This window comes from Nannospalax galili, unplaced genomic scaffold, assembly GCF_000622305.1.
Source record: "Nannospalax galili isolate Female #2095 unplaced genomic scaffold, S.galili_v1.0 scaffold17, whole genome shotgun sequence".
NCBI lineage: Eukaryota > Metazoa > Chordata > Mammalia > Rodentia > Spalacidae > Nannospalax > Nannospalax galili.
This window is the reverse complement of record NW_008342276.1, coordinates 5036756-5048843: the sequence shown is the minus strand read 5'-3', so window position 1 is coordinate 5048843 and position 12088 is coordinate 5036756. Positions and strand designations below refer to the sequence as shown.

The 12088-nt window shown below is 38.5% G+C and overlaps 1 protein-coding gene and 1 pseudogene across 2 annotated transcripts in view; both read left to right on the top strand.

Annotated features, from left to right (window-relative positions):
- Positions 1-12088, top strand: part of Taf2 (TATA-box binding protein associated factor 2) — a 94871-nt gene that overhangs the window by 12181 nt on the left and 70602 nt on the right. For both annotated transcript variants that reach the window (XM_008837979.3, XM_029565865.1), the window contains exons 6-10: positions 440-671; positions 3368-3552; positions 4770-4883; positions 7114-7213; positions 8539-8624. In XM_008837979.3, coding sequence (XP_008836201.1) covers positions 440-671; positions 3368-3552; positions 4770-4883; positions 7114-7213; positions 8539-8624 — 717 coding nt within the window. The remainder of the gene's footprint in view (positions 1-439; positions 672-3367; positions 3553-4769; positions 4884-7113; positions 7214-8538; positions 8625-12088) is intronic.
- LOC115071239 lies at positions 2649-3101 on the top strand (annotated as a pseudogene).

Here is a 12088-nt window from a genome sequence, read left to right as displayed (position 1 = left end):
AAAAAAAAAAAAAAAGAAATCATTAAATTATTAAATTTCCCCTCTGGCTTTATTAGCACTCAGATTGAATTTTTGCTGTTGAGTGGGTCAGACTGAACCCAGGTCTTTGCAAACGCTAGGCAAGCATCATACACTGAGTTCTAACCTCAGCCCTTGGTTTTGTAACACAGGGTCTCTGTAGAGCTCAGTCTGTCCTCATCACAGCTTTAATTTATGCAGTGTTTCACATCAGTCTCACACACACATGGAGCAGATTCTTTACTTAGAGAATACATTCTGAGTATTAGTTATATTTTCTAAAACTTCATTAAAAACTTGTCTTAGTTTCTAGAAACAAATGTTGACTAATAGTAATTGACAGGTTATAATTTTAATTTAAAAGTGGAACACTTGATGTTTTAAGTATAAAATATTTCCTTTTCTGTCAATCTCTTTCTAGATTTTGGTTCCCCTGTGTCGATTCTTACTCTGAATTGTGTACCTGGAAGTTAGAATTTACAGTGGATGCCGCAATGGTAGCTGTTTCCAATGGAGACTTGGTGGAGACAGTGTATACTCATGATATGAGGAAGAAGACCTTCCATTATATGCTCACCATTCCTACAGCAGCATCAAATATCTCCTTGGCCATTGGCCCTTTTGAAATACTTGTAGATCCGTATATGCATGAGGTAAGTCATTTTACTCCCCTAGCCCTCCTGTGCCCTCTCCTTATAAGAAGGGTGCTAATGAAATAAATGTTACCTTTAGCTATCAAGAATAGCACTAAAAGAAAATGTTACACATCACATTTATTCAGAAGGAAAGATTTTCCTGAGTTTATTAAATAGAATTCTAATCTTGATTCAATCTTTTCTCTGAATATGCTGACGTAAGAATAAATCTTACTCGAGTTTTTGAGATAGGGTCTTCCCGCGTAGCTTAGGCTGGCCTTGAAATAATGTGTGCCATTGCCCTCTGCTTGCTCTGTAATTTTAAATTTGTAGTTTTTTAGCTTCCAGAGATAGGACTGTAATAAAAGGATGACAATAGTAACAATTAATTTTAGAAATCAACCTGTACTATATATAGCCAGGGTATACTTGAAAAAAGTTTTCATATATTTCAGTTTACCTGTGTTTTGTCTGATCATAACATAGTCCTTCTATTATGGACTCTGCTTAGAATTTCCACTTTTTTCATCCTGACCTTTCAAACTTTATTTTAGGTTTGTTTTGTTTTTGTGTGAGATGGAATCTTACTATGTAGCCCAAGCTGTCCTCAAACTCATGACAGTTCCCTACTTCAACTTGAGTCCTGATGATAGGTGTACACCATCATGTCTGGTCTTATCTATTAAACTTTTGTCCAACTTAAAATGATTACCTGCGATGCCATCTTCTGCATGAAACCTTACTAGGGTTTTGGTGGGGTTTTTTTTGTTTGTGTTTGTGTTTTGAGACAGTCTCACTAGATAGCCTAGGCTGGTGTAGAACTCAGTGACTCTGGCTACCCTTCAACTTGTGATCCCCTTGCCTTAGCCTCCCAAGTGCTGGGATTACAGATGTGCACCATCATACCTGGCTTCTTTATTCATTTGGCACAGAATCATTCCACGAGACAGGCTATGATTGCAAGATTTAGCCTCATAAGAAACCTGAATTAGTATTTCTTTCTCAAAATTTTATTTATTATTTTCATTTTATGTGTATGAGTGTATTGCCTGCATGTAAAGTGCACCTGTGTCATGTAATGCCTGCAGAGGTCAGGACAGGGTGTTGGATCCCCCTGGAACTGGAGTTACAGAAGATTGTTGGCCTCCATGTGGGTGCTGGGCACCGAATCCGGGTTCTCTGCAAGAGTAACCAGTGCTCTTAACTGCTGAGCCTCCTCTCCAGCACACAGAATTAGTATTTCTATTACGAATACTTGTTACCTCCCCACTACAAATAAGTGTCTCTCATGTATTGAGTGTATAGCTGAAATATTAGGTGAGCGCTAGAATAATTTTTCCTTGTATACAGAGAAATACGGATGCATTAACTTTCTTTTTCTGAGATAGTGTCTTATTATGTAGCTCCAGCAGGCCTTGAAGACTTCCTAAAAGTTGAAATTACTGATATGTGCCACCATGTGTGGCACATAAGCTGGTAATTACTAGATTCAGGGACTGAGGATGTAGCTTAGTGGTGCTTGCCTTGTACATGCAAAGCCCTGGGTTCAATCCTAAACATTATGCACAAAAACTTACTAAAGTGTTGCTATAAAATATGTAATATTCACTAGGTTTATATACTTATAAATAAGAGATTACACCATGCCTTATTTAATTCTTTCTTGGAATTATTTAATAATTTCTATACATAAGAGAAAAAGTATATTTAATTTGGAACCAAAATTTTACCTTCAGTGGTTCTAAAAATTTCAGAGAATTGCATAATCCATATACATTTTTCAGTACAGTCAACATTTTGTAAACCTTATCCAAAAATCTCACTGATTTTAAAATAACTGTTTTCTCCACATTATGAAATTTGTTAAAAGCTAGTGAGAGAGAAAGAGAGAGAGAGAGAGAGAGAGAGAGAGAGAGAGAGAGAGAGAGAGAGAGAGGAAATGTAAGATTTAAGAAATTTAAACTACAGACCAGGGTACTCCATTCTCTTGCTGCCATGCCCTTCTCTGAAGAGATAATCATGGGCTCCCCCAGCAAGCGGACCCAGCCGGATGAGCCACAGTGCCCACCCAGGGGTCCGAGAGTACACCAGCTATGACTATACAGTGCCTTTGATTATACAGTACCACCTGTGGAGAAAGCCGTTGTGAAAACAGACATTCAGATAGCTGTTCCTTCTGGGTGCTGTGAAAGAGTAGCTCCATGTTCTAGCTTGGCTGTAAAACACTTCATAGATGTAGGAGCTGGTGTCATAGATGAAGATTATAGAGGAAATGATAGTGTTGTGCTGCTTAATTTTGGAAAGGAGAAGTTTGAAGTTTAAAAAAAGGGGTGATCAAGTTGCACAGCTCATCTGTGAATGGATTTTTTTTATCCAGAATTAGAAGTTCAGGCTTTGGATGGCACTGAAAGGGGTTCAGGAGGTTTTGGTTCCCCTGGAAAGAATTGAAAGTTTGGCCAAGAGTAAAAAACGCTGTTTTTTTCTTAAAAAATAGATTTACTTGAAGTAAAATAAAATATAGGTCAGGCATGTGGCATATGCCTTTAATCCCAGCACTTTGGAAGGAGAGGCAGGTGGATCTCTGTGAGTTACAGGCCAGATGGGGCTACATAGTGAGACCCTATCTCAAAAAGCAAAAAGTAAAATAAAAGTAAAAACTCTTAAATAATAAAAACTCTTCTTTTGAGATGATTATCCTTGCTGTTTATTTTCAGGTTACTCATTTCTGTTTACCCCAACTTCTTCCTTTACTTAAACATACTACATCATACCTTCATGAAGTCTTTGAATTTTATGAAGAGATTCTGACATGTCGCTATCCCTACTCCTGTTTTAAGACTGTCTTCATTGACGAGGCTTATGTTGAAGTGGCTGCCTACGCTTCTATGAGCATTTTTAGGTTAGTATCTCTTCAAATTTGAAATGCCTAAATTAGGCATTTCAGTAAGAGGAAAGGCTATTGATTGCATGGTCAGTTTTAACATTACTTTGGAGCTTTAGCTGTGATCAATACCTATTCTGGTGTTTTTAAAATGTAGAAAGACTTAAGGAAGTAATACAACTCATATTCTCTTCCTCCAGGACTAACAGATGTTAGTCTTTTACATTTTTGTTTTAGTTCTTTCTGGTTGTAAATGTTTTAAAAACTTATATATTATATGAGCAACTAGTATGTCTTTTGCAACATCAGAAATTAGTTGTCAAAAAAAAAATAGAGACTTTCTGGTTCTGTGGTTTTTTGTTTTTTGTTTTTTGTTTTTTTTTCTTTTCCTTTCCTTTGGAAAGTTTCAAATATATAAGTTTTGTGTTTTTAGGGCAGTTATTTTACTGTTCTTGTTCCTAGAATTATCATATATAATATGATAGTACTAATAATACCACTCCTACATTCTCTAGAACCCAGTTGGAAAAATTGAATGAAGCAATATATATAAAAGTAAGTAATGAAGCACAAAAATTTGATATTAGAGGCTGAAGAGAGATGGTTCAGTAGTTAAGAGCAGTGACTGCTCTTGCAGAGGACCTGGGTTCGGTTCCCAGCACATACATGCTGATAACACTTGTTCATAACTCTAGTTCCAAGAGATCCAGTGCTCTCTTCTGGTCTCCACAGGCATTGCACACATAGATACACTTACATTCAAGCAGGCAAAAGCACTCGTACACATAAAATAAAAATAAATAAATTTTTTTTTTTAATATTAGGGAAAGGCGGCTTTTTTTGTTCATTTGTTTGGATTTTGTTGTTGATTCTCTGTTTACTTGGAGATGGGGTCTCCTCATTGTGTGTTTCAGGCTGACCTTGCCCTAGTCTTCCTAGAGCCAGGACTGTGCTACCAGGCCCAACCCAGGAAAAGGCTTCTGAAATTAAATGGCCCTATTAGAATCAATTCTAGTTAATCAGTGTCTTTCTTGCCCTCCAAAACAAAAGATTTTTATTTTTTGGAAATCAGTAGAAAACATTGCCTTGCCTTAAGCAGAAGTTAATAAGATTGTGATTTGTTTTCTTTCTGTAATAACTTGAACTTAAATTGTGTTGTTTTAGAATACAGTTGCTGCATTTTGACTGCTTGATTGTGCATTTCTTGATGATAAGTTGGTTCTGTTGTTTCTCAGCACAAATCTTCTACACAGTGCAATGATTATAGATGAGACGCCCCTGACAAGAAGATGTTTAGCCCAGTCTTTGGCCCAGCAGTTTTTTGGATGTTTCATATCCAGAATGTCTTGGTGAGTAATTTCAGAATTTATAGTTGCTTAGTAAAAGGATGGGGAAAATGACTCTCCCTCTTCTCCTCCTGCCTTTCCCTCCCTCCCCCATGTCCTCCTTTCTTCCCCTTCGCTCCCCCTTCCCTTTGCTGCTTTTCTCTCCTCCTCTTCTGGTTTTTCTTCCTCTTTTCCTCCTTTCCCTCTTTCCTTTCCCTTCTCGTCCTCTTTCCCTTTCCCTCTTTCCCTTTCTTTCCCTTTCTTCCCTCCCTCTCCTCTTTCCTTCCCCTTTTCCTTCTTTTCCTGTCCCCCTTCCCCTTCCCCTTTTCTTGTGAGACAGGGCCTCTTAGGACCTGTGTTGGCCTTAAACTTGCTGTGTACCCGAGTCTGGCATTGAACTGATTGATATTCCTGACTCCACCTCTCAAGTGACGAGATGACAAGTATGTGCCACTCTATGTGCCACCATGCTTGACTGTTATTTTTCTTTTCTTTTCCTACAGTGTAAGCTGAGCATTGCCAATTATTTGCAGATGTCTGGGTTATTTTGAGAGATTATCCCAAAAAAGAAAGAAAAGCAATGAGTACTTTTCCTTATTATTTTGGTCTTAAAATAAGTACAATTCTATAATTTACCGTAAATAAGACAATAATCTTGATAAAGTAATACTTTTTTGTTTGGTTGGTTTTTTGAGGCAGGGTCTCCCTGTAGCCTCAGCTGGCCTGGAACTAGCTATATAGAGTAGGCTTGACTTGATCTCATACACCATGCCCAGCCTTAAACTGTCTTAAAAGAGCTGAGTGAATGCTATAGAATACAAATTTGAATATATAGAAAATGATAGAGTTTTAATGTCAGTGTTTTAAGCACTTGGAAAAATATTTAAGGTGATCTTTAAAGCAAAGTAGTTTCTTCAACACTAATGATAACGACAGAGGAATTTGCTCTGTAGTTCTTAGTGTTACACTAATTTGCTTGAAACAAAGAGAAGAACATATTTGAGTCAGGGATTGTAGCTCAGTTGTAGAGTGCTTTCTTTGTATGTGGTAGATGCTCAGTTTGAGCCCTAGCTCTGAGAAAAATAATCTTGATTTTCTTTACCTTAAAATGAATTTTATTGTTGTTTATTTGTGTGGGGGGGAGGTCTTACTCCATAGTGCTGGCTAGCCTGGAACTCACTGTGTACATAGGCTGGCGTCACACTCACAGAGTGCTGGGATTATAGATGTGAGCTACCTCACCCAGCTGCCTGAGATTAATTGAAAGCAATATACAACACTCCCTTAAGATTATAGTTTCTCTTTTTTATGTAGAATTTGATTTCTGCTTCTTTTTTAAAAAATTTGTTGTTAGCATGTGTGTGAATAAATGAATGATGCTAATGGCCTTTTCTCTGGAGAAACTAGACAAGTAAGCAGTTAAACTTAAGGGTAATCTAAAACCTACATCATGAAAATTAAGCCTAGGATTCACAATAAAGAATGTGGAGTTGGAATTTCCAGTCCTAGGAATTGAGCCCTGGGCCTTGAGCATGCTAGGCAAGCATTCTATCAGTAAGCTGTATTTGATCTTTTGAGATAGGTTCTTACATAGCCCAAGCTGTTCTTGAACTCATTGTATAACCTAGGGTAACCTTGAACTCTTGTGCTTCTTAGAGCCTCTCTCCAAGTGCAGCAACTATAGGCACGGGCCAGCACACTGCCAGTATGAAATTTTGCATGCATCTTGCTATGGACAGGGACTTCTAAGAGGCAGAGTAGGCAGAAGAGAAGTAGCAGTGAGGGTGAGCATGTGGCCAAGTACACATTAGATAAGACAGCAGAGCATTGTGGGCTCTTGGTTTTTCTTCTGTGCTAGAGATCAAACCTAGGACTTCACATGCTATGTACTCACTCTGCCACTGGGCTACAATATCCCAGCTCAGATGATGAGATTTAAATAATTTTATCATCCAGGCATAAACTCAGTACCAAAAATATTTAGGAGATTCATACACTTAGTACTGGTAGAGCCCGTTCTTCATTTCAGAAGAAGAAAATAACTTACCATTTGCAGTGTGTCAGGCTTTGTAATAAACATTTAATTTTATGCAGTCTTAAAAGTCCAGGCATAATGGATAAGCACCTCAGCCCAAAGAATTTCAGAAGCCTAAGAATTTAACTTCCATTTTCCTTGAAATAGCAGAGAGATATGTATTACAGTTTTCCTTTACTCTCTTTGTTATGGTTTAAAGTTTTATTGACTTTTCCTTAGGTCTGATGAGTGGGTGCTGAAGGGAATTTCAGGCTATATTTATGGACTTTGGATGAAAAAAACTTTTGGTGTTAATGAGTACCGTCATTGGATTAAAGAGGTAATAAGAGCTAGATCCATTTCCACTTGTAAATTAGTAATGTTAGCATTTTCCTGATTTCTAAGTCTCCCGTCCTTTACTTTACTGCATTTATTTATTTACTTATTTATTTTGTGGTGGAAGGTTGCATGCCTGGCAAGTGGAGATCAGGAAACAACTTGTAGGAGTTGACTCTCCTTCCATCATGTGCGTTCTGGGAATCAAACTCGGGTCCTCAGCTTGGAGATGAGCCCCTTTATCTGTTGAGTCATCTTGCCAGCCCTCCTGTCCTTTATTTTATTTTGCTTATTTATTTATTTATTTGTTTGTTTGTTTGTGTGTCTGTTTGTTTGTTTGAAAAATAGCTGTGTTTTTGGTTTTGTTTTTTTTTTTCTATGTTAAATGAGAGTTACTTTACAGAAAAAGATTATAACTGTGTTTCCTAAATTTGTCTTTGTGACTGTTTAATCTTTCTAAGTCTCACCTGGTTAAGGATGGCAACGGCAGTGTCCACCCATGGGGGTTTGGGACACGTGACTCATGCAGTGTGCATGATGAGCAGTATAACTGCTCCTGTGCTGGCTGGTCCTTTAATGCATTTATATTCTCTTATCATTGCCACATTTTTTTCCTATTTATTTAAGATTTGGACAAAAGTTGAAAGTTAGCTGTATTTATATATACTGTTCTTGTGCAAGTATACAGTTTAATCATCATTAGATTCTATTAGAGTCTTAGATTCATCATTTGTAAGTAGAAAAGTTTTAGCATTAATATCCTTATTAAATATATGCTTCATCCTCCTTTTTTATTTGACATTGTTTTATCATCTAGCCATAAGCTCAGTTCAACAATTGTTAGAGGGTTCGTACCTTTCGCATTGGTGGAACAGGAAGAAAATAAATCACTCACGGTCTGTCAGACATTATAATAAACACACCGTCCTTCTCTATTGCCAGGATTCATATAGCTTTTAATCACTACTTTATTGTTTATACCACTTTTCTATGCCCTGTCTGTATTATTTAAACTATTTGCCTCAGTCCTCACAAGCAAAACACTGAGAAGGAATGAAATTTAGAGGACAAGTCAGAGTTGAGAAGAACCATAAGAAAAAGTTGCTGGGCTGCTGGAGAGCCCTAAAGGCACAAAAAGAGAAGAGATTTTTTTTGGCTCAATATTCAACCAGCTGTATAGCTTACCCTACTTATAAGAACATAAGCTATTCTCCTAATATACTTCCGTATCTTAAATTTACATCTGATTTTAGGAAGGAAGAGTTCTAGTCCAGTATTAAAATGTATTGTATGAAGTTTTCACTGACTCTTGTTTTTGTGTCTTTTTAGGAACTAGATAAAATAGTGGCATATGAATTGAAAACTGGGGGAGTTTTACTACATCCCATATTTGGTGGTGGAAAAGAAAAGGATAAGTATGTTTATTGTAAGATGTTATTAACTTTATCTTATGGGATATCTGTTACAGGATTACTTGTGTTTCTTGAAGCTGACATAGGGCCAAAACAGCAATAATAGTATGACGCTGCAGATGCTGGCAATAGTATCAGTGTCCTTTCATTGCCTTTGCTGTTCACATGAGATGTCTGTAAATGAATTTAAACCAAAGGCTTCTAAAGAATATGAGGCTTTTCCTAATTTCACTGTATCATAATACTCTCATTAAGAGTTAAAAACTGTAGTTGTTATAATTAACCTGATTGACTTGAGAAGTGCTTAGAAGATTAGTAAAGCACATTTGAGGGAGTGGGGGTGAAGGTGTTTCCAGAGGATTAGGCACCTCTCAGAATGTGGGTGGCAGCATCCTGTAGATTCAGGAGGCTCAGGACTGGATGGAATAAAAGGAGTAAAGGAGGAATCCTGCAAGCATTTTCTCTCTGCTTCCTGGCTTCTGTGAGGTATGTTGCTGTGCTCTGCCATGCCTTTCTCACCTTGATGGACTGTGAGACCTTCCTTCTCACTTGTTTCGCTCAGTTATTATGTTACAGACAAAAAGTCTAGCACAGAAAATTTGTACTAGGAGTAGGGTCATTGCTGTTTCTGAACTTGACTCTGGTTTTTTGGAACTGATTTGAGAAAGAAACTTGGAATAGTTTGGAGATGTAGGCTAAGGTAGCTCTAGAATGCAGTAACTTGAGTTTAGTGGACATTTTTGTTGTGAGTTCATAAGACCAAATGCCAGTAGAAATACGGATACTGAAGACTATACTCATGCAGTTTCTGATGGGAATAAGAACGCTATCAAGAACTGGACTAGAAGAGCCGGGCGTGGTGGTGCACGCCTGTATTCCCACCACTTGGTAGATAGGCAGACGGATCTCTGTGAGTCCATGCATATTGAATTATAGGAAAACTTGTCTACATTTTGTCTATACGGAGACTTTGAATGAGGTTGAATTTAATGGTAACAAAACTAATACGGCTACAGAAATTTAAAGGAAGCCCATTATTCTAGCTTTGGCATGGATTTGCTAGAAATTATGAGGGAAAAGCCAAGCAGGAAGATATGAAAAACGTGCAGTTTTCCCAGAAAAGAATTTGAACTTGGGGCTAAAGAAAGTGGCAGCTGATGCAGTTAAGGTCATTAAAAGAAGAAAAATAGCAACTGGAGAGATGGCTCAGTGGTTAAGAACACTGGTTGTTCTTGCAGAAGACCCGGGTTCGAATCCCAGCACCCACATGGCAACTAACAACTGTCTGTAACTCTGGTCTTGGGATCTGACAGCCTCTTACCTCCGTGGGCATTGCACGACATGGGTGTGCTTGCCTACATGCAGGCAATACATTTATACACATAAAATAAAAATAATATTTTTTTTTTTAAAAAGAAGAAAAACAAAGAGCCTTGGGGCAATAGGAAAGGCCTCTTGAGGCCATCTCAGAAATTAACTAGACCTCACCTGCCATAGGTTTAAGGATAAAGATTTTAATTCATTAGAAAGACTTCAGTTTGAGAAGAAAGCTCTAGAGCTCCCTGCTTGCACAGGGCTGCCTAGAGAAGTGTTTGTTTGAATTCAGCCATATGGACACTCAGGCCCCACTGCTGCAGTCTAAGACGGCTTGGGTACTGCTTAAGCAGGTAGCAGACATTGATGCCAGATGCATGGTGGTTTTACAGATGTGGTGTGCAAGAGCTATGGGCTCATAAAGGCCTGCACTCAGACTTCAGTGGAAGATCTGGTAGTTGAGGCAATATGTAACAAGGTCAGGATTCCTTCAGGTAGCTTCTGAGTTGTCAGTGCATGAGACTGTGAGACTGAAGCCAGAGATGTAGTAGACTCCAGGAAGTTAGAGGTGCTGGAATGCTTCAGGCAGCCGAACCAGCCTTAGATACCTCGTGAACTGTAAACAGCAAGGCAACAAGTGCCAGGCTGTCCAAGACCTTTGGGACCCGTATCCTGATACCACAGTATGTCCTGGATGCTGGACATGGAAGTACAGTAATTGTTTCCCTGCTGTGTTTTGTTTTTGCTTTCCTCTTAGCCTTCCTCTGTGCCTTTTTGAGACAGGGTCTCCCTATAGCCCCAGCTGCCCTGGAACTCACTGTGTAGACCAGTCATGTATATGAGGTGTTTTGATCAAATCCATGCCCACTCCCTCCCCTCCAAATTCTCCCCTCTGAAGAAGTAACCCTAAACTCTTTTTAAGGATTAGATACAGGCTCCCAAATACTCTAGATATTTTGACATTTTTGGCCTTTGGAAAAAAGTGTGTTGCTAACAGGCCCAAGGACACTTTGACTTTGAGCCCAGAAACTGGCTACTTTTCTTTGGGGTCTTTTTACCCTAACTGCCTAGCCAGGTCCTACCTCCTATTCTTACCACACCATCCTCTGAAGAGGTTACCCAAATTGCCAGTAGGGAATAGGGACACAGACCGCTCTGGCTTCTTCCGTGCTGAACAGGGATGCAGGGTGAGGCAATTAGAGTACCCCTTCGGTGGGTCTATCTAAAAGACTCCCAAATTGTATAATTCTTTGTCTTTAAGTGGAGAAGAAAGTCCTTGAATTATGAATGGGAGATGTGAGGGAGAAGTAAAGACAAGAGTAATTAACATTACAAGTTCTAGACAGGGAACTAGAAAAAGTCAGAACAGGGCAATTTTCAAATGTTCATATGAGAGTCCATTGGAATTTCTAGATGTGAAGAGCCACGTATGAGGGCGAACATATGTCGTTTGTTTTTCTGAGTCTGTTACTTCACTTAGTATAACAGTTTCTAGATCCATCCATTTACCTGCAAATTTCATTATTTCATATTTCTTTACTGCTGAATAGAACTCCGTTGTGTAAATATACCATATTTTTGTTAACCAATCATCAGCTGAGGGACCCTTAGGTTGCTTCCATCTCTTAGCTGTTGTGAAAAGAGCAGCAACAAACATAGTTATACAAGTGTCTCTACAATACGCTGAGTCCTTTGGGTATATGCCAAGGAGTGGTATAACCGGGTCATATGGTAGGTTCATTTTTAGTTTTTTAAGAGTTCTCCACACTGTTTTCCATAGAGGTTGCATGAGTTTGCAATCCCACCAGCAGTGAATGAACATTCCCCTTTCTCCACATCCTCGCTGGCATCTGGTATCATTTATTCTCTTGATCCTAGTCAGTCTGATTGGGGTAAGGTGATCCCTTAGGGTGGTTTTAATTTGCATTTCCCTAATTACTAAGGATGTTGAACACTTTTTGAGATGTTTCTTAGCCATCTTTATTTCTTCGTTTGAGAACTCACTGTTTAGATCTTTAGCCCATCTTTTCATTGGGTCATTTGATTTCTTGATTCTTTGTTTTTTGAGTTCTTTATATATTCGGGATGCTAAACCCACTCTGTGGGTTTTCTCTTCACTTTTTTGATTGTTTCTTTTGCTGTTCAGATGCTTT